General features: G+C 33.6%; 2 protein-coding genes across 6 annotated transcripts in view; one reads left to right on the top strand and one right to left on the bottom strand.

Moving 5' to 3' along the window:
• Positions 1-26,019, top strand: part of LOC112905250 — a 43,552-nt gene that overhangs the window by 9,697 nt on the left and 7,836 nt on the right. For 4 of the 5 annotated variants that reach the window (XM_025977275.1, XM_025977274.1, XM_025977276.1 and 1 more), the window contains 2 exons: positions 14,946-15,074; positions 19,315-19,521. In XM_025977275.1, the coding sequence (XP_025833060.1) occupies positions 14,954-15,074; positions 19,315-19,521 (328 nt within the window). In that variant the 5' untranslated portion in view covers positions 14,946-14,953. Of the gene's footprint in view, positions 1-14,945; positions 15,075-18,179; positions 18,303-19,314; positions 19,522-26,019 lie in introns of those variants that run through there. The other variant, XM_025977277.1, reaches the window with a different exon arrangement.
• Positions 357-16,135, bottom strand: LOC108741824 (leucine-rich repeat-containing protein 15-like). Its single transcript, XM_018476771.1, has 3 exons — positions 15,891-16,135; positions 8,629-8,738; positions 357-2,298 (listed from the first exon to the last, which is right to left on the bottom strand). The coding sequence occupies exon 3, from the start codon at positions 2,294-2,296 to the stop codon at positions 422-424; it is 1,875 nt and encodes a 624-aa protein (XP_018332273.1). The 5' UTR covers positions 2,297-2,298; positions 8,629-8,738; positions 15,891-16,135; the 3' UTR covers positions 357-421.

Below are 26,019 nucleotides of genomic sequence, written 5' to 3'. Positions count from 1 at the left end.
ATTATTTTCTTCGAAATAGCAAATTCATTCGAATCTTAACATTTGGTTTATTTAATTATTAAGATATTGTTTTATTAATTATCAGATAATGTAAAAAACATTTTTTAAAGATTTAAANTATATAATTTAATTATAATATAATTAATGTACTGCCTTACCTTATCCTAAATCACATCTATAATATAAAAATTTTTCTAATTGCAAGTAAAATCTCTGATACAATAGATTTTCTACCTCAAGATGTCACAATCTTTAAGTGTTTTCTTTATTTTAATCATGTATTTACAATAATAGCAATTAAATGTTTGCACACAACACGCAAAATGTTTCGGCCTTAATCACTATTTTCTTTTTTGAAAAAGTTTATAAAAAATTAGTTCTAGTTTCCACCACGATGTCATGTTCCTCGCCCTTAAAACTATTACGGTTTCCCTTCAAGAAGTTCGAATTCTTCCGAGATGTAGTTGCGTCTTTTGATGAAAAAGTACAAACGATAAGACAGAATACCGATAATAATAAACAACAAACAAACCAACAAAATAATAGTTAACAACCACACGTTCATTTTAGCACTATCGTCTTTGGTGATACTGTAAATCTCTTTAAGAACGGTACTGTCGTTGACCAAAATACTCTCAGCATGACTCAACGTTTTGTTCATGGGCTGAAGCATGTTTTCTTGACAATGAATGCCTCCAACATTTTCTTCGTCTTGAGTTTTAGCCGTGTGAACTGTGTACTTCACGCTCTTTTGATGGAAGAACGTTATCATTTTTGATAAAAATTCACAAGAGAATTTGTTACCTTTTACGTTAAGAGTTCTCAAATTGAACAATTCCTGCAGTATAAACTCATAATCAATAGACGTTAGTTGATTTCGTTCCAAATCGATTATTTTTAGACCAATCAATGGTTTCAATATCGCTTCGTCGATATCTATAAGGGCATTGAATGATAAGTTTAGTTTTTCCAAAGTTTTCAACTTCGAAAACTCAATGTCACTTAATTTGACGAGTCTGTTATGAGACATGTCAAGAAGTTTCAGCTTTGGAGTGTCTTGAAACAAGTTTGTTGGAAGATTGTTAAGACTGTTGTTGCGAAGATCAAGTGTTTTAAGTTCCTTTAAACCATCGAATAGTTTGTCGTATAATTGTAAACTGTTGTATGATAAATCTAAAAGTTCTAGTTTGTTCATTTCTTTGAATGAATTCTTTTCGATGTTCTCTATACTGCAGTTGCTTAGGTGAAGGGTTTTTAATTTCTTTACATTTTTCAGGTCGTTCTGAACGATATTCGTAAATCTATTGTGAGACACAACCAGTTCTTCTAAGCTTGACATATTTCCTACGCGTAAACTAAACAGCCGGTTGTTTTCCAAGTTTAAACTCAATAGACCTGGATTATGAGAAAACGTTGTATCTGTTATCTCTGTTATAGAATTATTTCCCAAATTCAGTGTAGCTAAGTTCTTCATTTCTTTCAAATTCTTTTCTGTAAGGCGTTGTAATTTGTTGTTTTGAAGATTGAGATGTTGGAGACTTCTCACCGAACTTAAACTTGTGTCTAAATCTTCTATTTCGTTGTTTTCCAAAAAGATATTGATAATGAATCGGAAATGGGAAAAGTTAGGAAGATGTTTAATCTTGTTGAATTTTAAATCCAAAGTTTCAATGGAGTCCATCGAAGTTAAACATGAACTACTGATGTCTTCCAGGTGGTTATTGGGCAATCGAAGAGTTTTTAAATTGGATATTTCACATAATGGGATTTCGTTTAAGTTCTTGAAGGTATTGTTACTTAAATCTAACGTTTCCAAACTGCTCAAGTCTTTGAACGTATCAGTTTCGATTTTATTGAGAAAGTTATTAGAAAGAATCAGGCCCTTTAAATTCTTGAGCGATTTAAACGCATAAGATGGAATCTTCTTGAGGCTGTTACTACTAAGATTAAGAATTTCGAGGTATTCCAAATTACTAAACGATGTAGTGCCATTGTTGTTTTCAAACGTTAGAACCGAACTCGTTATAACAATTTCCCGAATTCTGGGAATGTTATTGAAAAGCTTTGTTTCAATAGTAATGTTCGAATTGAAGATGGTGAGTTTAATTGCATTGTAAACGTTTATAAATTGCAACTCGTTGACATTCTGAGAATGAAGATTTTCACAACGAATGTCGAAACCGTAGGAATAATCTTCGTGGTAATTAACTTCTTCCATGCATCTCGTTGCTTGTGAAAAATGAAACGTTTGAGTGATCGTGAAGACCAAGAAGGCAATTTTCGATAATCCCATCATTTCTGGAAAGAAAATATAATTAATTCTAATAAAATGATTAACATAAAGTAATAACCAAATGTTACTATTCATTTTTCATTAGAAAGTCTATTGTCCAAGATTCCAAAGCCGCCAGACATTATTTATTTTTTAAGTAACAAAATGAGCTAGATAGGGTAGTCTTAGTAAAGTATGTACTCTGAACGTACGAAGTCTGTAGTATGGCGAATTTTGGATTTCCGAAGGCCACGTACGTATATTCGATATTCGATTTTTTTCACGGCCATGTTGAATCATCATCATAAGGTCGTCAGTCCTAAGACTGGTTGGACACGTACCTCCACTCTTTCCTATCCTGACCTAAACTTCGCATTTACCTAAAACTAGAACACCCCACATCGTTAACTATTTGCGAACAGTAATCTAATCTAGGTCTACCTGTACCCCTCCTAACTCCTGTTTCTGCCTCTAATATGTCTCTGACTAGACCTTTATGCCTAAGAAGGTGTCCTACCAACCTATCTCGCCTATTTTTTATTTACGTCCATAGAGTCCTCTGTTCTCCTATTCTTTCCAATACCTCTTCATTTCTAACCTTTTCTACCCAAGATATCCTCATCATCCGCCTATAACACCACATTTCGAACGCTTCTAACCTTTTCTTTTCCGCCGCNTTGACTTCCATAGAGTCCTCTGTTCTCCTATTCTTTCCAATACCTCTTCATTTCTAACCTTTTCTACCCAAGATATCCTCATCATCCGCCTATAACACCACATTTCGAACGATTGTAACCTTTTCTTTTCCGCCGCGCCCGCTGTCCATGTTTCGCACCCGTACAATGCCGTACTCCAAACATACACCTTCAACAACCTTTTTCGAATTTCTAAATTAACCGTTCGCGAGCATAGAAGTGACTCCTTTTTATTAAAGACGACACGACCCTGCGCTATCCTCTGCATTATATCCCTACTACTCCTTCCATCCTGACTTATCTAACTTCCTAGGTATCTAAAATCAGCCACGTCTTCTAATTTTTCGTCTCCTATCTTTATATTCGCTCTTTCCCTACTTTTTATTCCCTTGCATACCAATATTTTAGTTTTACTTTTATTTATTTTCATACAGTACTGATCTGTCAGTACCGCTTCTAGTATATTTAAAGCTATCTCTAGGTCCTCCTTGATAGATGCTAATACTGCTATATCATCTGCAAATCTAAGCATACTAATCTTTTGCCCTTGCACGTCTTTTTTTACAGTTGTACTGTCTTTAATGATGTTGATGGCGTCTTCGAAGTATGTTGAATGTTCAGTTAATTTTTGACAGTGGCTTTGCTTGCACGTGTTTTGGCTCGTCTTTGATTTTTGGATCAAAGAATCTGTATCAAATTTGTAATGATTTGGGCATGAGACGGGTCGCCGCGAAATTCGTACCAGAACTGCTCAATTTCGAACAAAAATTGCATCGCAATAACATTCCTAAGGAGCTGATATTTGAACAACTGATAAAAGCTAACATAAAGAATGTATGTAGTTCAATGATTTAAAAAAGAACTAAATTAATACATTGTATTACAATTAATTTCAATTTCTTCTATAGTTTCTCCAATATTTGAAATCTAGAATATGGAATCCAAAGAGATTTTACTCTCCTTTCATTTTTGTATCAATTAAAAGATGAAGTGTATTTTAAATTCATTTGATGTACACCTAGTAACTAAATGTTAAGTAATATTCTTACTGGAACACAATGGATAAATGTAGGGCAATTATAAAACGCTTGTTTTTATTCGTTTTCTATTATTTATTATAGTGCTAAATCGGACAAACAGCTTGCCCATAGGTACTGCAAGAAATCCTTGCTGGATTGTAAGAAATTTGTAAAAGAAAGTGATGTAAACACGTATAGCTAACTATATTACTTAGACGACCTTGAATACGAATAAAAAAAAATTACACACATTGGCTATTTCATGCCATTTAACAATAAGAAAATAACTATTAGAAAATCTACTTCGTTTACACCTTCGCTTCCAACATCCACAGAACAATATTGCTAAAGGTTTTGTATTATTTACTATCGTATTTACTTCTCTGTGATAGCAAACAAATTGCATATATGGAAGAACTTAATGTTTTATTAGTGGTAGACTTATACTAAAAATTGCTTGATTTTTATAAAATGTTATTTATTTAAAAATGTAGCTTTTGAGATTTTTGGGCATTTATCTTCATTAATTCAGTTCTGCCCTGTTATAATATTTCAATGAAAAATATAGTTTGTATAAAGAGCAACAGGCAGTTGTAGAGATGGGGATGCAATAGAGAAGTAAATATTAGGAAGGGAGTGCGACAGGGATGCACACTGTCACTGCTACTTTTTAATCTATACATCCAAGACGCGATCAACATCATTAAAGACAGTACAATTGTAGGGATAGGTATACAGGAACAAAAGATTAGTATTCTTAGATTTGCAGATGATATAGCAGTATTAGCATCTAGTAAAATGGAAGCGGTATTGATAAAACAGTACTGTACGAAAATAAATAAAAGTGAAACAAAAATAATGGTATGCAAATTAGAAGAAGTGGCCGATTTCAGGTATCTAGGAAGTTAGATAATTCAGGACGGAAGGAGTAGGAGATTGTTAGAGGTGTATGTTTGGAGCGCAGCGCTGTGTAGATGCGAAACATGGACGGTGGGCGGGCGGAAAAGAAAAGGTTAGAAGCGTTCGAAATGTGGTATTACAGACGAATGATGAGGATACCGTGGATAAAGAAGTTTAGAAATGAAGAGGTATTAGAAAGAGTAAGAGAACAGAGGACTCTATGGAAGTCAATAAGAAAAAGGCGAGATAGATTAGTAAGACACCTTCTCAGGCACGAAGGTCTAGTCAGAGACATATTAGAGGCAGAAACAGAAGTTGGGAGGGGTAGAAGTAGACCTAGATTAGATAACTGTTCGCAGTTAGTTAGGGTTGTTCTAGTTTTAGGGAAATGCGAAGATTAGCTCATGATAAGAAAGAGTGGAGGTACGTGTCCAATCAGTTAGGACTGACGACCTTATGATGATGATGTAGGTTTTTGGTTGTAACAAAATAATCCGTTAATATAGTCTCAGTTATTTTGCAAAACCGCACAAACACGTTTAAAAAGTTCACCCCGGATAATAAATATCTTTTTTTCAAGAAAATAACTTCTACAGGCTTCCTTGTTAGATGGCACATCATAACATTCAGTTCATTTCCTTAGCTTTTTGTAAAGTTATCATTTTTCCTGTTCCTCTTGGGCACTAAACAAAACCGTATAAAATCAATTCAAAGAAGGACGTATTTTTTTCTTTTAATAACAGCAATATCCGAATGTCTAATGGTTAATTTAATTACATAGAAAACTTAAAAGAGAAGTTGTTTACAACTGAACGCAAAGAAAGACTGTTGCAGGGTATGTCATCCGTAAAAGGTATGATGACACACCGGTTTTTGCACAAATCTTATCTAAAAAAGCACTACATAAAAACCACGTTTAGAAAACTTAGAAACAATCTATAGATCGAAACAGAAGCGTTTAGACGGAGTTTCCAGCAGATATTTTGAGAAGTGACCATTCTGAGTGACAAAATATGTTTAACAGCTAGCCGACTATATAAAGTATAGGAAATTTTAGATACAAATAAATGCGTATTCCTTTTTTAAGGAAAACTACCCTTAAACCTTCAACCAAGCTCATAGATTACTAATTAGTACTAATCTACTTTAAGTTTTACCGTTTTTTAAGCAGGTATAAAAAGATTGTTAAAGATGTAGGTATGTCTAGAGCGTGGCGCTGTATGGGTGAGAAACTTGGACGGCGGACGTGACGAAAAAGAAAAGGTTAGAAACGTTCGAAATGTGGTGCTACAGGCGAATGATGAGGATACCGTGGATAGAGAAGGTTAGAAATGAAGAGGTAATAGAAAGAGTAGGAGAACGGAGGACTCTATGAAAGTCAATAAGAAATAGGCGAGAAAGGTTGGTACGACACCTTTTCAGGCATGAAGGTCTATTCAAACTCATATTAGAGGCAGAAACGGGAGTTAAGAGGAGTAGAGGTAGACCTAGATTAGATTTCTGTTCGCAAATAGTTAAGAATGTGGGATGTTCCAGTTTTAGGGAAATGCAGAGATTAGTTCAAGATAGGAAGAAGAATAAGAAGAACTAACGACCATGATGATAATAAAAACATTAATATTATGTCTAATAATACTTAAAGCCCTACATTTTTACAACGAAACGTTTCTGGGCACAAATTTATAGTACGAATCTTTTACTAATGAAATTGTTAGCACTAGATCTCCTAAAATATTTACTGTTCTTCCTGAAGAACCTTTTATATTATATTATATTACCCATACAAGAACCTTATTTTGTTGTTAATAAATTCTAATTGACCAAATAAATTAATGGCAATAATAATGTAAAAAGCTACCTACATTCTTACATGGCTCAAATACATTTTAGAAATAACAAAAACGATAATAATACAGCATAGTAATTAATAATAAGTTAAGTAATAAGACTTTAGAGTGAGCTAATCTAGGTAGAATGCGTAACGTACCGGTGCAATATGTAATTTATTTAAATACAGCATGCTATTAATGATGCAACAAAGCCAACGATGAAGTTAGAAACTTCTCAACTTGTCAGTTTTTACGAATTGGGCAGATAATCATATAATTTATAATCGTAATCAAACAATAAAATCGAAATTATGTTGCAGCTGCTTTGAAGTTAATTAAATCATTATTAATGTAATAAAGTAATCATCAAAAATTACCTGCCTTAAACGGTAGAGATAGATAACTAGAGACGTAATAAGCAGTTTATTTACTTTTGCATAATAAGATATTTTTAAATGATTTGATATTTGATAATTATGAAATCAAATATTTCACGACCACTTTGAAGCTAATTAAATAAATTAATTGAAGATTCATTCAAAATTGGCCAAAGAGCAGAGATAGGTACCTAGAAGCATAAATAAATAGTTCATTTGTTTTTGCAAGGATATGACGTTTTGATAATGATAAAATCAAATATTTCAAGACTAAAATCAAAAGACCAAATGTTCCTTGTTGCATTTGAAGAATCACATTTATTTTCTCAATAAAAAAAAGTTCAGGCCTCCCTTGGTCTATGCGAGGGGTCGATAAAGAGTGTTTTTCCAATAATCTAAACAGTTTTATTTTTTGTCACTGGGTTAAAGGTACATAATGAGAAGATGACATAGATGTGACATACAGACCGACAGACGAAGGTTAACGGTTTCTATCTGGCTATAAATGAAATCATATTAAAAATTGTGAAAGAGTAACTAATAATCATTTCATTTTTTTGTTTTTTTTTGGAATTGCAACCAGTGAAAAGTTTCTTATTCTAATTCGGGGATTGGATAAAAATCTGAAACTATTGCAGTGTTTCCAACTCGTTTGCTTTCTAGGTAAAATAAAAACGGTTAATAAAATATTCATGGCCGCTTTTCTTTTCCAAGAATTTTTCGCCAAAACATTTATTCACTTCTACAATATCCATGTTTAAAGAGAATATTCCTATCCAACAGTTCCGTTGTTTTTCAGAAACAAAGTAAAAATCTAGGGCTTGACTTAAATCGCTCAACCGTATAGAATGTTACAAGTAAATGGAAATAAACTTAATTAAGACCTGCACCAGATAATCAAACTTAATAATGCAAAAGGTAACAATCATTGTTGCATTGTTGGTGGAAATGTAGTAGGAAATCAAAATTATTTTCTAAACTACTATATTTGCATTATTTCCGCGAAGAAAAAAGCTTAAATCTACTTGAAATAAAAAACATTTTGTGAACTGATTTTGGTAGTAAATTTGACAGCACTTTTCGATAATTTTGAAAATAAACTTATCAACTTTATTTTCTTATAAGCATTTTTGTGTCTTGTAGATCTTTTATAAACAAAAAATCAAAAACAAGTTGTCAGTATTGAATATCGACACACATTCACATTCATTCCAGCTCGGGCACACTCCGAAACCTCTTCAGTTTTAAATTATTAACAATTAAAAAATGTGAATTATTAGTTCATTATGGCATTTAATTTTTATTAAATTCACCCCAGTCGACGCATAATAAATGTCTGTACTTATCGAATTATACTAATTAGTAATTAACAAAAGTTTTTCATAAACCATCTTATTAATCAATCGGTCAAAAACCGTAAAAATGTTTAGAAAAAATGAAATAAAGGAATGTTATTTCCTTTTCTGAAAGCTTGAAGAGTAACTAAGTCTAACAATTATGGCTAATATACATGAAAAATGGTAACTGGGTACTTACCAAATCGTCTATGGGTCAAAATTACACAAATTTCGCAGTCGATCTGCCTTCTTTGGTTAATTTCATGGCACTGGACTGAAGTAGTCAGTGGTGTTTTCGATACACTTTCACTGAAAACAGAAAAGAAAATAATGTAACAAAAAATGCTACCTGCGAAATCTATTTTAGACGGACCACAGCGCGGTTTTGAGAGTCTATTGTAATTGCAATATATATTTTTCGGGCAAGTACTGTTACTTCCAAAAAACTAATTAGTTTTTTGGCCGAACGAATTCAATCTATACCTTTATCTTGTATTATATGTACCTACTTAAGTACGTATACATCTTGCAACCTGTATGCTATTTTTCACGCTTCTAAAATGTTACCGAAGATTGTTTCACGGTCAGCGTCCAATCAAATTAACCGTTCAGTTCATCTTCAGTCAACTTTTTCAAGAAGTGCCAAAATGTGCCAAAAATTACCTTCTTACAAAGAAAAAGTGCATCATCAGTTTTGATAATTTCGTTGGTGCGGCGTTTCTATAGAATTTCGAAGAATTGGCAGGTAATACACTTTTTGTAGAATCTTCTTGCTAATAGTTAACTATAATTTGAACAAACTTTAAATCTGGTCAACGTCATTGCTGTTTGTCTAATAATGTATTCATCATCATCATCATCATAAGGTCGTCAGTCCTAAGACTCGTTGAACATGCATTTCCACTCCTTCTTATCCTGAGCTAATCTTCGCTTTTCCCTAAAACCAGCACTTTCCCCATCCTTAACTATTTATGAACAGTAATATAATCTAGCTCTACCCCTACTCCTCTTAACTCCTATTTCCGCCTCTAATATATCTCTGACTAGACCTTCATGCCTGAGAAGGTGTCCTACCAACCTATCTCGCCTATTTCTTATTGACTTCCATAGAGTCCTCTGTTTTCCTACTCTTTCTAATACCTCTTCATTTCTAACCTTCTCTATCCACGATATCCTTATCATTCGTCTGTAATACCACATTTCGAACGCTTCTAACCTTTTCTTTTCTGCCGCGCCCCCCGTCCATGTTTCGCACCCGCACAGTGCTGCACTTCAAACATACATCTTTTTCGAATTTCTAATATTTCTGTGTTCTCCGTTTTATATTCCTGCTAATCCTTCCGTCCTAACTTACCTGACTTTCTAGATACCTAAATCAGCCACTTGTTCTAATCTTTCGTCTCCTATCTTTATATTCGCTCTTTCCCTACTTTTTCTTCCCTTGCATGTGTTACCTCAAAATATATTAAGCATTGCAAAGCTTAAATAACAATAGAAGATTTAACAATAGTAGATTTAAACGTAAACAAGGTTGTCTTATCGCCATTGAAAATATAAAATTATAGACTAATAATATGATAAAAATGAAACCTTATACCTGATTCATCAAATCCACTGTTTAATACAATAATTTGAACTGAAATGTGCAGGTCATGCACTCTTTTAAGATTAATTGTACTGTTTTGAGACAAATAGTGCTATTAGGCGTTTCAATTGTTACAAGTAGGATAACAGTGGTGAGTAGCATTTCATCAGAGATAATCTGAACATTTCTTGTAAACAATTAAAAACTTATCAGAATAATACCGTTTCTGAATAAAATAATCATAGAGGGAATACTTAATTAGAGTTTGTGACGAAAATCTGTAAAAGTGTTAATTTATTCGACATTTATTCAAGAGCTTTTACTTAAAATTTAACTTGATATGGTGAAAATGAAGGATTAAATACATGAGTACTATCATTCACCTGGGTCCTGATTGACTCACTCCATAATATCATGCTGTATCAATAAGTCCGATATAAATACATTTGAAAATAGACAAAAAGAGACTTCTACTTCACTTGCCGCTATCATTTGTATTAGTTAGATCCAAAATAACCAATAATAATAACACCTATATCTTTACCTATATAATTAACCATAAACATAACAATTCGCTATTTCTTCCCCTAGTTCTAATGCGAACAAAAGAATCAAGGTAAAAGAGGATGATACTGTCTTCATTGGTTATAGAACCGACACTAACGTTTCGCCTCTAATTGAAGACTTTATCAAGGTTAAAATGTGTATAAATAATAAATGCATAGAATTTAACTGTAGTAGACACTTACTAGATTTTTTTAGTTAGTTATAATATTCTTATAAATAATCGGTGTCTGCAATATTTCACATGAATATATATCTCAACAAGAGCCGAAACATTGGTGTCGGTTTTATAACCAATAAAGTCATTATCATCCTCCTTTCCCGAGATAAAAATGTTCAGTCTCCCAGAATCTCTGAAAGCGAGTCTCCGTCTCTCATCGAGTCTCTCTGGTGTCGCTGGGAGAGGCTATCAAAAAAACTGTTTAGCGTCTCTGATCGGGAGACTCGAGTCGCCCATAGAAAGATACTCATTTCATATCCAGTCCCTGAACGAAAGACTCGAATCTCTGAACGAGAGACTTAAATCTCTCAATAAGTGGTGTCTCGATAGACATGGTTAAAATTAAAAAGTTCAACATATTACAGAGATCCCAGTCTTTCTACGAGAGACTCGAGTCTCTCAATTTTTCAGTTTTATTCATTCAGTTTCTCTGTGAGAGACTCGAATCTCTGAATTAACAATTTTATCGTTCGAGTCTCTCATACAGAGACTGCGAGAGATCCATAAAAACACTAGGCAATAACTGAGAGACTGTGAAAGACTGTGAGAGACGTTCTCAAAGACGCTGAAAGACTCTAAGAGACTAGAGATAGACTGAAAATTTTTGCCTAGGGTTACCGTGATTCTTTTATTCTTATAAACATAACATTCAAGGCCTTTAGCATCTCAAAATTTCACACTAAAAAAAGTTTAGAAACGATGTCTTTTAGAGGGTTAAATAACGCTTTCTATGCGTTAAATCAATCGTTGTGCTTTAGTGCTGTTGCAAATTAATTAATTATGTTAGCCTTTTTTCTCGTATTTCTTAAACCAACTCGTTAACCAGACAACACCAGCTTATAAGTAGCGGAAGAGACTGCAGTATGTAACGCAGTACGTAAATAGATAACTTTGTGTTGTAACGTAATGATTAGCTGTTATGTACGTACTCGTATATTTATTGTAGGTATACATACATAAATTAAACTTTACAAACCGACGATTCGAAATAGAAAAGTACAGGTAATAAAATTGATAGACTAAGACACGGCAGCCAGTCTTAAATTCTCTAGAGGTCTCTAACTGTCTTCACGATGCTCTCAAAACCAGGAAGCCGATTACTTCACGCTTAGTTGTTTGTGGTCGCGACTATAAAAAAATTTAAATCGAAATTAATATCTACTAGTAGCTTATCCAAGGATGTGAAAAATGGAAGATGTTTTAACGATGCAAAGTACGACATGATTTACTATTTCAAACGTAAATATACGTAATTGCTCTAAGAAATGCATTCGAAATACAATATATACAAAAAACTTTTTAACAAAAAAATTAAACCGCCGAAAGTACTGAAAAGCAAAAAAATAATAAACCTTTATTTTATTAACCTTAATGACGTTCTTCAATTAATGTAAGTAAACCTAAGTAAGTTTGATTCGGCACTAAACAATCAATAAACAAAGATCACTAAATTAATCAAATTAACAATGCAATGGTTATTTATTTAAATTTAAAGTAATCTAGTAATCTTTGTTTATTGATTGTTTACCGACGACTCAAAATTACTTAGGTATACTTTACATTAGTTGAAGAACTTAGTTATTAAGGCTAATAAAATAAAGGTTAATTATTTTTTGCTTTTCAGTTTTTTTGGCGGTTCGTGACTTTCTGACTAACGCACAGACGAAACTAAGGGGTCGATTTGAATGAATTTTTGACATGATATTCTGACAATCACGTACGAGGGCGCATTAAGAACGGTTGAAAAAGATAAACAAAAATTTAAATATTCAAAATAAGGTCGAGTTAGGTGTAGTTTAAAAGATAGTGAAATTTCAATAATGACGTGTGTTCTTTGATTTTTCATCAAAATTATAATTTGTGAGTTGAGTTCGAAGGTTCCAAAAGAAGAAAAACATACATAATTCAACTTTACACGACAGCAGTGGAAGCTTATAGTCATTACTTGTGGGAGCTTTGTGAATAATAAGAAAGTAGTTTTTTTGGTTAACGATTAAAAAAAATTATCGAAAAATAGTGAAATCAAGCAATTTCAATTTCCTTCAGAAGTTGCAAACGGAATGCGGTTTTTGTATTAAGTATTACCAATTACGTTTTCATCAAGGACTAGATTTTGAGAAACCGTCTCCTATTTTTTGTATCTGTTAAATTGCTTCATTATCATAAGGTCATCAGTCCTAAGACTGGTTGGACACGCACCTCCACTCTTTCCTATCCTGAGCTAGTCTTCACCTTTCAATCCTTAACTTATATTTGTGAAAAGTAATTTAATCTAGGTCTACCTCTACTCCCATCATGTCTGAGAAGGTGTCATACCAACCTATTTCATCTCGGCTATTTCTTATTAACTTTCATACTGACCTCTATTCCCCTATTCTTTCTAAACCCCCTCATTTCTAACCTTCTCTGTCCACGGTATACTCATCATTCGCCTGTAATACCACATTTCAAACGCTTGTAACCTTTTCTTTTCCGCCGCGCCCACCATCTATGTTTCGCACCCTCACGGAGCCGCGCTCCAGACATACACTTTAACAACCTTTTTCGAATTTATAAATTAACAGTTCGCGAGTACATGACCCTGCGCTATCCTCTGCTTTATTATCCCTACTACTCCTTCCGTCCTGACTTATCTGACTTCCTAGATACCAAAAATCAGTCACTTCTTCTAATTTTTCTTCTCCTATCATTATATTCATATTTTCATGCAGTACCTACTGTTTTGTCACTTTTTTTTAAACTATCTGTAACTCCCCCTTGCTATATGCTAATACTGCTATATCATCTGCAAATCTAAGCATACTAATCTTTTGCCCCTGTATATCTATCCCTACGTCTTTAATGATGTTGATCGCGTCTTCGATGTATAGATTAAAAACTAGCGGTGACAGTGTTGATTCCTGTCTGACTCCCTTCCTAATAAAAGTTCAATATAGTACAAAATTGTAATCAAATTTTATTTTATATACATGTACATACGTACACACGATATTCGAAGAACTTTTTCAATCCAAGAATGGTTATAAAAAAATCCCTTCGGCCAGTGACCTACTGCGAAATTTACGTCATGTTTCAATGAAATGCATGAATGATACTTAATAGATATAAACGTAATATGTATTACAACGATCACAAAACAACTATCATCCTTTTAACGGTTCGAATGTTGCACTTTCCGGGATTGATTATTTCACACCGTTAATCAAGAGTTTACGCGGGAATTACTGATGTCAAACAGTTTCACTTCAACTACGTATTACAATAAAACGATTATACTGCATATTCTCAATTTACAAAATACTTTATATATTATGAAGCTGCGATTGGAGATTGATACCGTTAAATTTTATAAAACATCAAAATTACAATTAGTCAAAATTGATATTTAATTGTAATTAATTAAAACATCAACTACTCGGTCTTATGCATCTAATCATAAACGTATATTTTATTGCAACTATAAAAACAGAATAAACCTGTGAAAACAAATAGTACACCTTTCATTCGAAATGCATAAGAGTAGTCGCTATTATATCTATAACACTTTCTCTAGATTTGCGTTAAGTACTTAACAGTTTTCGTTATTACCTTCTATCATAACGGATTTTTTTACATTACAATTGGATTTACTTTAAGAGATTTGTAGACAAATATCCGATTAAGCAGCTAAACTATACTTTTCTTAAAGTATTTTTGTATATTGTTTATTGTATGAAAAATAAAACAAACTAACTAAATTAGAAGTTAATAACCATAAGAATTATTAATCAACCCTCAGAATTATAAATTAATTTTAAAATCCTTAATTACTGCATTTAGATATTACATATGCATAAAATAGTATACTATAAAAGCAAAGTTAAAATACAGTATAAAAGCATTTATTTCTTATATGAATACCGACGTTTCAGCTGTTTAAAAGGGGCTTTATCGAGTTAGATTTTTGAGTTAATATTTCTTCTTTTATACATAGTGTCAAATTTAAAAATNGTATTTTTCCCAATATACGTCTGCATTAATCTTTTTTACTACTTCGTTTATTTTCATCGCAATTCTATTTGTAATAAATATAAAAATTTAAATAAATAGTATGAATTGAAAAGAAAATTACCTTTGATTACAATGCAGTTATTTTCCATTTGTTCAGTAATTTTAATGGAGCATGACCAAGAAAAGTATAAGGAAGATGTTCTGCAAGTTATTCAAGCAGAAGTTGGTACAAAAATTAATACCACCATCATGGAAATCCAACATGATCAAACTGATGCAGAAAATCGTAAGTAATACGTAATATTATTATTACGGTTGTTGTTACCTTCGCAAACATTACCACGTGCAATTACTAATTGCACTGGTAATATCGAAAAGAAACTCGCGGTTTTCAAATAAATGCTACAGTGTTAGATGGAGTCGATCCACTTTCATTAAAATCACGCGTCAACTATTGGAAAGACAAAGACGACAAACGGGTTCGATTATGTTATGTATAGAAAGCGAATTGGTTGGTAAAAATGACCGTTTTTGTCGTAACGTAGGGCAATGAAGTAAAAGGAACAAATCTAGTACAAATATGAACTGAATTTTGTGACCTTTTCGACCAGTATGAATCCACAAAAAAATGTATCTTCCGAATAACGAAAACCATAAAAATTTTCTGAATATCAATCTCCTCTGAGTTTGCAAAATAATTTTTCAAGAAAAGCCTTAATTGCTAAGTGAAATAATGTAATTAATGTATAGACTAATAGACGATCAGTAAGGACAGTTATTCAAAAAGAAAATCCTTGCAGGACTACACTTCTACAATTATTTTGTAACTTAACCTTCTTCCCAGATTAACTTGTGTGATCTACTACACACTATAAGCACTAAACATTAACCTTACAGTGGGAATTGTTCCTCGAAATAGCCTGCCCTAATAGAAAGATTTCTACCATCTAACTTTGGACGGGTTCAACTAGTTAATATATAAAGCCATAAAAAAATGCAATTTTATGATTGACTAACAAATTAGTTTAAGCATCTTAAAGTTTTAAATTCGAACTGTATAATATAAACTGGTACTTTCTTACAAATAAAGAACTTTACTTACCTGTAGTAGATGGTAAGAAGTATGGAAAACAACTACGATGTTAATATCACAGTAAATAATATTTTTGAAATCAATTTATTTATTTACTAAATTCATGCCATAAATAGTTTTTAAACAGTTTGTGAGAGGCCCCAACAGATGCATATGTATATCGGTGTTAAACGTTTGCTATTTGAGATAATTGTTGCGCTTGAAACTGTATCTGTACCTAGTAAGTCTGCACATAATGTAACATTATATCTTCGCATGTGATAAAATGTCGTTCACACAGGGAAAAATAAAAACACTACATTTATTATTAACTTCTACGCTTCAATTATCTGTGAAACAAACAAAAATTCAATAATAATGTACTACTACTAATATACGAGATGACTACATCATTTTATAATGTGTTTATTAAAGAATTTTTTGTAGTCATATATATACCTATTTTATGTTTCTTCAGGAAGAGCATTTTTGCTGGATGAAATATACCCTATGTCCTTTTCTGTACCCCTAACAAAATTTCGTGATAATCGATTAAGTAATTGGTAAAGGTCTAGATAATGGCCCCCACCCCCTTCGGGGATCAAAGGAGGAGGTCTCCCCCACCACTGTACCATAAAAAAGTTATAGGGGTTCAAAGTAATAAATATGCCAATTTTTATACATTTCTAGGCATGTAAATATTTATATAGTCGTTCTTGAACAATATTCAAAGGTAAAACTAGTGAAAAATACATAGAAATATTGAGAAAGTTATATAAAACATTATTTAAATGTCTTTATCAATAGGGTAGGTTAGGTTAGGTTACGTTAGGTTAGGTTAGGTTATCGGGTTTTGTTCAAGTGACCACCCTCCTTCGATCTCCCACCTCCACCCGCTTGAAAATAGTTTTTTTATTGAATTTTATTTGAATTATAATATATGAAAATTGTCAAAATAATCAACATTTAACCCCCATAACTTTTTATGGGGGTGAGGGTGCCGCAATTTTTTTATGGGGTTTTACTCAGGTGACCACCCTCTTTCGATGCGCTCTACCCCCATTCGCATCTAACCCCCATAACTTTTTATGAAGGTGAGATAGCCACGAACTTTTTATGGTACAGTGGTGGGGAAGACCTCCTCTGTCGATCCCACCCACCATCATCTACCTAAATAATGAACAACTAAGAACCATAATACAATAATATCGATACAGAAAAGTTCGGAATTTTACATATAGAAAATANTAATAAATCAACAATTTATAATATTATTTAGGATTTAATTTAACTTTAGGCGCTTTAATTACTGTTCTATGGTACCTACCTTTCATTTGATCCTCAGCCAGATCCATAACTTGTTGTAAATTGAGGTAATTTCCCTAAGGACTCGATTCGGCTGTCAATGCGTTTTTTGGTCTTCTTCTTTCTTTCTTGACAGCTATTCCTATCTTCCATGCTTTCCTTACTTACCTCTACTTTTCCATTTTGCTCATATGCTCGAACTATTTATTTGGTTTTACTCAATTATCGTCAAAACTTGTCTTCTACTGTATTATGGTATCTACTATTCATTTGACCCTGAGCCAGGTCCATAACTTGTTGAAAATAGAGGTCTTCCCCTTTCTTTCTTGGTACTTATACCTGCTTTCCATGCTTTCCTTACTTACCTTTAGCTTTCCATTTTGCTCATATGCTCGAACCATTCATTTGGTTTTACTCAATTATCGTTAGAACTTATCTTCTATTGTCGATTATCCCCATTTCTTATTTTATCCATCCTGATGATGCCGTGGAGACTTTTCGCCTCGTAAGGAAACAGTGGCGGCAAAATTAAGCTAAAAAGCGCCCATACTCTCGACCTAAAATTTTGTTTTAAACTAAGTGCCAAATGGTTATTAATGATAAGAGCATGGTAAATACAAAATTTCAAGATGTTCAACATCATTCAGTTTAAACCAAAGTTTGAGGGTGAGAAAATGGCCGATTTTCTCTTTTTTTTTAATGCACCATACATTTTTGCAGCTGGTTTTCCAAATTTTTGTTTCTTAGTTTCAGTTTTTTTTTTGGCAAATCCCATGAAATATCTAAATTCTGTGACATATTGAATTTGAGTATTTTATTTGAATTTGAGGGTTTCTTTCAGTAGGTACGATGTATTTTTCCCAATATACGTCTGCATTAATCTTTTTTACTACTTCGTTTATTTTCATCGCAATTCTATTTGTAATAAATATAAAAATTTAAATAAATAGTATGAATTGAAAAGAAAATTACCTTTGATTACAATGCAGTTATTTTCCATTTGTTCAGTAATTTTAATGGAGCATGACCAAGAAAAGTATAAGGAAGATGTTCTGCAAGTTATTCAAGCAGAAGTTGGTACAAAAATTAATACCACCATCATGGAAATCCAACATGATCAAACTGATGCAGAAAATCGTAAGTAATACGTACATAAATGAAAACCATCAGTTTCATGATTGTAAAAATCAAACTAATATGAAGTGAAAAACATCTTATCATAACAATTAAAACTTTTAGTATATTAGGTAAATTACAAGTTACTGATTCAGATGTCTTTGATTTTGCGGGACCAATTTTATATATTTTTAAAAGTATTTCTAATGATAAATAAAAAAACGCATACATTCCACCAACCGGCAAAAGATGCGTGAAATGCCTTAAAACGTTCAATTTAGCTTTGAGAGGAAGGATTTTATAAAATTTGTAATAAAAAAATGTTAATTGCAAATGAAAACGACCAAAGAGACGTTTCTGCTTTGTACCGTAATTGGTGCGGCTATCTCCTCTAATAATACAATATTCTGAAATAAACTAACTATTAAAATGTTTAACCAAAAGATCGAGTTGTGACTCGTCTACTTTAGATATCAAGGATATTGGCATTTTAATAAAATTTTTAATAAAAACTCGCCAGTTTTGACAAATTCGGAACAAAACAATTGCAAGAAAGAGGATGGGTTTAAATGTCCGTACAAAGAGCACATGCGAAGTTATGCCTCATCGATAATAGTATCCAGCAAGTAATTAATTCAATAAACAATTAAAAACCACGCAGTGACACAAATGTATTTTGGTTTTTATTCTCATATTTGTTTTTTGTTAGGTTGAGATGGTTATATTTTCTTACTTAAACAAGTCATTGTAAATAATTTAATCCTAGCACTACCAGAAAAGGTAGAAACAACTATTTCAAAGTGTTCTTTTAGTTCAAGACAATATAAACAAATATATATAAAAAATAAAGGTATGTTAACTAATTTGATCAGATTGAATAATTTTTTTGACTATTTACATACATATAAATAAACGTATAAAATTGATTTTAAACTCTGTCATTGTAGGTAAACCTGATTTCGAAAAAAAATGTTGTGTACATAATGAGGCCATTGTCGATGTTTACCACAACACCTAATCTAATTTTTTCTAGTTTGTAGCAGCATTTTAAGTGGTAAAATTCCAATAATAATCGATTTTACATGGAACGGTAACGACGTTGCTCAAAAAATGTCGATCGAGGCACAGATCTATTACCTCCGAATAGATATTTCTATTGCTCCTATTCTAAAATTTCTCGATATGTATTTAGAGAGAAAGAAAGCAAATGATGTTACAATCTTCTTCGATGACGATTTCTGTAAGTATAACTCATATGCGACAAGATTCCACGCTATATAACTGTAAAAGTAGTAGAAAAAAGTCATATTACTTTTTAATATTAAAGATGAATATTGAAACTCCTATTAAACTTAGGAACAATGGTCCAAAGTGTGGCCAATCTTCAAATGTCACAGCTAGGTACATACATTAATATTAAAGATGATAACTTGGATATTGAAACGCCTATCAAGCTTAGGAACAATGGTCCAAAGTGTGGCCAATCTTCAAATGTCACAGCTAGGTACATACATTAATATTAAAGATGATAACTTGGATATTGAAACGCCTATCAAGCTTAGGAACAATGGTCCAAAGTGTGGCCAATCTTCAAATGCCAGAACTTGGTACATATTAACGTTTCACCAATTTTCGTCCAATACTGAGATAGACAAGCATTGCCTTGTCAATACTGGTTCAATGTTTAGGCAATCTTTAAATGCCAAGCTTAGGTTTATTAACGTTTTGACAAGTTTGGTTCAAAAACTGGGCAGTCAAGTATGGGTTTGTCAATATTGGTCCTAAGTGTGGCCAATCTTCAAATGTCACAGCTAGGTACATACATTAATATTAAAGATGATAACTTGGATATTGAAACGCCTATCAAGCTTAGGAACAATGGTCCAAAGTGTGGCCAATCTTCAAATACCAGAGCTTGGTACATTAACGTTTCGCCAATTTTCGTCCAATACTGATATAGACAAGCAATGCCTTGTCAATACTGGTTCAAAGTTTAGGCAATCTTTAAATGCCAAGCCTAGGTTTATTAACGTTTTGACAAGCTTGGATCAAAAACTGGGCAATCAAGTATGGGTTTGTCAATATTGGTCCTAAGTGTGGCCAATCTTCAAATGTCACAGCTAGGTACATACATTAATATTAAAGATGATAACTTGGATATTGAAACGCCTATCAAGCTTAGGAACAATGGTCCAAAGTGTGGCCAATTTTCAAATACCAGAGCTTGGTACATTAACGTTTCGCCAATTTTCGTCCAATACTGATATAGACAAGCAATGCCTTGTCAATACTGGTTCAAAGTTTAGGCAATCTTTAAATGCCAAGCCTAGGTTTATTAACGTTTTGACAAGCTTGGATCAAAAACTGGGCAATCAAGTATGGGTTTGTCAATATTGGTCCTAAGTGTGGCCAATCTTCAAATGTCACAGCTAGGTACATACATTAATATTAAAGATGATAACTTGGATATTGAAACGCCTATCAAGCTTAGGAACAATGGTCCAAAGTGTGGCCAATTTTCAAATACCAGAGCTTGGTACATTAACGTTTCGCCAATTTTCGTCCAATACTGATATAGACAAGCAATGCCTTGTCAATACTGGTTCAAAGTTTAGGCAATCTTTAAATGCCAAGCCTAGGTTTATTAACGTTTTGACAAGCTTGGATCAAAAACTGGGCAATCAAGTATGGGTTTGTCAATATTGGTCCTAAGTGTGGCCAATCTTCAAATGTCACAGCTAGGTACATACATTAATATTAAAGATGATAACTTGGATATTGAAACGCCTATCAAGCTTAGGAACAATGGTCCAAAGTGTGGCCAATTTTCAAATACCAGAGCTTGGTACATTAACGTTTCGCCAATTTTCGTCCAATACTGATATAGACAAGCAATGCCTTGTCAATACTGGTTCAAAGTTTAGGCAATCTTTAAATGCCAAGCCTAGGTTTATTAACGTTTTGACAAGCTTGGATCAAAAACTGGGCAATCAAGTATGGGTTTGTCAATATTGGTCCTAAGTGTGGCCAATCTTCAAATGTCACAGCTAGGTACATACATTAATATTAAAGATGATAACTTGGATATTGAAACGCCTATCAAGCTTAGGAACAATGGTCCAAAGTGTGGCCAATTTTCAAATACCAGAGCTTGGTACATTAACGTTTCGCCAATTTTCGTCCAATACTGATATAGACAAGCAATGCCTTGTCAATACTGGTTCAAAGTTTAGGCAATCTTTAAATGCCAAGCCTAGGTTTATTAACGTTTTGACAAGCTTGGATCAAAAACTGGGCAATCAAGTATGGGTTTGTCAATATTGGTCCTAAGTGTGGCCAATCTTCAAATGTCACAGCTAGGTACATACATTAATATTAAAGATGATAACTTGGATATTGAAACGCCTATCAAGCTTAGGAACAATGGTCCAAAGTGTGGCCAATTTTCAAATACCAGAGCTTGGTACATTAACGTTTCGCCAATTTTCGTCCAATACTGATATAGACAAGCAATGCCTTGTCAATACTGGTTCAAAGTTTAGGCAATCTTTAAATGCCAAGCCTAGGTTTATTAACGTTTTGACAAGCTTGGATCAAAAACTGGGCAATCAAGTATGGGTTTGTCAATATTGGTCCTAAGTGTGGCCAATCTTCAAATGTCACAGCTAGGTACATACATTAATATTAAAGATGATAACTTGGATATTGAAACGCCTATCAAGCTTAGGAACAATGGTCCAAAGTGTGGCCAATTTTCAAATACCAGAGCTTGGTACATTAACGTTTCGCCAATTTTCGTCCAATACTGATATAGACAAGCAATGCCTTGTCAATACTGGTTCAAAGTTTAGGCAATCTTTAAATGCCAAGCCTAGGTTTATTAACGTTTTGACAAGCTTGGATCAAAAACTGGGCAATCAAGTATGGGTTTGTCAATATTGGTCCTAAGTGTGGCCAATCTTCAAATGTCACAGCTAGGTACATACATTAATATTAAAGATGATAACTTGGATATTGAAACGCCTATCAAGCTTAGGAACAATGGTCCAAAGTGTGGCCAATTTTCAAATACCAGAGCTTGGTACATTAACGTTTCGCCAATTTTCGTCCAATACTGATATAGACAAGCAATGCCTTGTCAATACTGGTTCAAAGTTTAGGCAATCTTTAAATGCCAAGCCTAGGTTTATTAACGTTTTGACAAGCTTGGATCAAAAACTGGGCAATCAAGTATGGGTTTGTCAATATTGGTCCTAAGTGTGGCCAATCTTCAAATGTCACAGCTAGGTACATACATTAATATTAAAGATGATAACTTGGATATTGAAACGCCTATCAAGCTTAGGAACAATGGTCCAAAGTGTGGCCAATTTTCAAATACCAGAGCTTGGTACATTAACGTTTCGCCAATTTTCGTCCAATACTGATATAGACAAGCAATGCCTTGTCAATACTGGTTCAAAGTTTAGGCAATCTTTAAATGCCAAGCCTAGGTTTATTAACGTTTTGACAAGCTTGGATCAAAAACTGGGCAATCAAGTATGGGTTTGTCAATATTGGTCCTAAGTGTGGCCAATCTTCAAATGTCACAGCTAGGTACATACATTAATATTAAAGATGATAACTTGGATATTGAAACGCCTATCAAGCTTAGGAACAATGGTCCAAAGTGTGGCCAATTTTCAAATACCAGAGCTTGGTACATTAACGTTTCGCCAATTTTCGTCCAATACTGATATAGACAAGCAATGCCTTGTCAATACTGGTTCAAAGTTTAGGCAATCTTTAAATGCCAAGCCTAGGTTTATTAACGTTTTGACAAGCTTGGATCAAAAACTGGGCAATCAAGTATGGGTTTGTCAATATTGGTCCTAAGTGTGGCCAATCTTCAAATGTCACAGCTAGGTACATACATTAATATTAAAGATGATAACTTGGATATTGAAACGCCTATCAAGCTTAGGAACAATGGTCCAAAGTGTGGCCAATTTTCAAATACCAGAGCTTGGTACATTAACGTTTCGCCAATTTTCGTCCAATACTGATATAGACAAGCAATGCCTTGTCAATACTGGTTCAAAGTTTAGGCAATCTTTAAATGCCAAGCCTAGGTTTATTAACGTTTTGACAAGCTTGGATCAAAAACTGGGCAATCAAGTATGGGTTTGTCAATATTGGTCCTAAGTGTGGCCAATCTTCAAATGTCACAGCTAGGTACATACATTAATATTAAAGATGATAACTTGGATATTGAAACGCCTATCAAGCTTAGGAACAATGGTCCAAAGTGTGGCCAATTTTCAAATACCAGAGCTTGGTACATTAACGTTTCGCCAATTTTCGTCCAATACTGATATAGACAAGCAATGCCTTGTCAATACTGGTTCAAAGTTTAGGCAATCTTTAAATGCCAAGCCTAGGTTTATTAACGTTTTGACAAGCTTGGATCAAAAACTGGGCAATCAAGTATGGGTTTGTCAATATTGGTCCTAAGTGTGGCCAATCTTCAAATGTCACAGCTAGGTACATACATTAATATTAAAGATGATAACTTGGATATTGAAACGCCTATCAAGCTTAGGAACAATGGTCCAAAGTGTGGCCAATTTTCAAATACCAGAGCTTGGTACATTAACGTTTCGCCAATTTTCGTCCAATACTGATATAGACAAGCAATGCCTTGTCAATACTGGTTCAAAGTTTAGGCAATCTTTAAATGCCAAGCCTAGGTTTATTAACGTTTTGACAAGCTTGGATCAAAAACTGGGCAATCAAGTATGGGTTTGTCAATATTGGTCCTAAGTGTGGCCAATCTTCAAATGTCACAGCTAGGTACATACATTAATATTAAAGATGATAACTTGGATATTGAAACGCCTATCAAGCTTAGGAACAATGGTCCAAAGTGTGGCCAATTTTCAAATACCAGAGCTTGGTACATTAACGTTTCGCCAATTTTCGTCCAATACTGATATAGACAAGCAATGCCTTGTCAATACTGGTTCAAAGTTTAGGCAATCTTTAAATGCCAAGCCTAGGTTTATTAACGTTTTGACAAGCTTGGATCAAAAACTGGGCAATCAAGTATGGGTTTGTCAATATTGGTCCTAAGTGTGGCCAATCTTCAAATGTCACAGCTAGGTACATACATTAATATTAAAGATGATAACTTGGATATTGAAACGCCTATCAAGCTTAGGAACAATGGTCCAAAGTGTGGCCAATTTTCAAATACCAGAGCTTGGTACATTAACGTTTCGCCAATTTTCGTCCAATACTGATATAGACAAGCAATGCCTTGTCAATACTGGTTCAAAGTTTAGGCAATCTTTAAATGCCAAGCCTAGGTTTATTAACGTTTTGACAAGCTTGGATCAAAAACTGGGCAATCAAGTATGGGTTTGTCAATATTGGTCCTAAGTGTGGCCAATCTTCAAATGTCACAGCTAGGTACATACATTAATATTAAAGATGATAACTTGGATATTGAAACGCCTATCAAGCTTAGGAACAATGGTCCAAAGTGTGGCCAATTTTCAAATACCAGAGCTTGGTACATTAACGTTTCGCCAATTTTCGTCCAATACTGATATAGACAAGCAATGCCTTGTCAATACTGGTTCAAAGTTTAGGCAATCTTTAAATGCCAAGCCTAGGTTTATTAACGTTTTGACAAGCTTGGATCAAAAACTGGGCAATCAAGTATGGGTTTGTCAATATTGGTCCTAAGTGTGGCCAATCTTCAAATGTCACAGCTAGGTACATACATTAATATTAAAGATGATAACTTGGATATTGAAACGCCTATCAAGCTTAGGAACAATGGTCCAAAGTGTGGCCAATTTTCAAATACCAGAGCTTGGTACATTAACGTTTCGCCAATTTTCGTCCAATACTGATATAGACAAGCAATGCCTTGTCAATACTGGTTCAAAGTTTAGGCAATCTTTAAATGCCAAGCCTAGGTTTATTAACGTTTTGACAAGCTTGGATCAAAAACTGGGCAATCAAGTATGGGTTTGTCAATATTGGTCCTAAGTGTGGCCAATCTTCAAATGTCACAGCTAGGTACATACATTAATATTAAAGATGATAACTTGGATATTGAAACGCCTATCAAGCTTAGGAACAATGGTCCAAAGTGTGGCCAATTTTCAAATACCAGAGCTTGGTACATTAACGTTTCGCCAATTTTCGTCCAATACTGATATAGACAAGCAATGCCTTGTCAATACTGGTTCAAAGTTTAGGCAATCTTTAAATGCCAAGCCTAGGTTTATTAACGTTTTGACAAGCTTGGATCAAAAACTGGGCAATCAAGTATGGGTTTGTCAATATTGGTCCTAAGTGTGGCCAATCTTCAAATGTCACAGCTAGGTACATACATTAATATTAAAGATGATAACTTGGATATTGAAACGCCTATCAAGCTTAGGAACAATGGTCCAAAGTGTGGCCAATTTTCAAATACCAGAGCTTGGTACATTAACGTTTCGCCAATTTTCGTCCAATACTGATATAGACAAGCAATGCCTTGTCAATACTGGTTCAAAGTTTAGGCAATCTTTAAATGCCAAGCCTAGGTTTATTAACGTTTTGACAAGCTTGGATCAAAAACTGGGCAATCAAGTATGGGTTTGTCAATATTGGTCCTAAGTGTGGCCAATCTTCAAATGTCACAGCTAGGTACATACATTAATATTAAAGATGATAACTTGGATATTGAAACGCCTATCAA

The sequence above is a fragment of the Agrilus planipennis genome, unplaced genomic scaffold (assembly GCF_000699045.2).
Source record: "Agrilus planipennis isolate EAB-ADULT unplaced genomic scaffold, Apla_2.0 scaffold24, whole genome shotgun sequence".
Taxonomy (NCBI): Eukaryota; Metazoa; Arthropoda; class Insecta; order Coleoptera; family Buprestidae; genus Agrilus; species Agrilus planipennis.
This window is presented reverse-complemented; position numbering and strand designations above follow the sequence as displayed.

What these genes read in the sequence shown, in the direction of transcription:
- LOC108741824 (XM_018476771.1), bottom strand. Translation starts at nt 2,296, where the DNA reads ATGATGGGATTATCGAAAATTGCCTTCTTGGTCTTCACGATCACTCAA.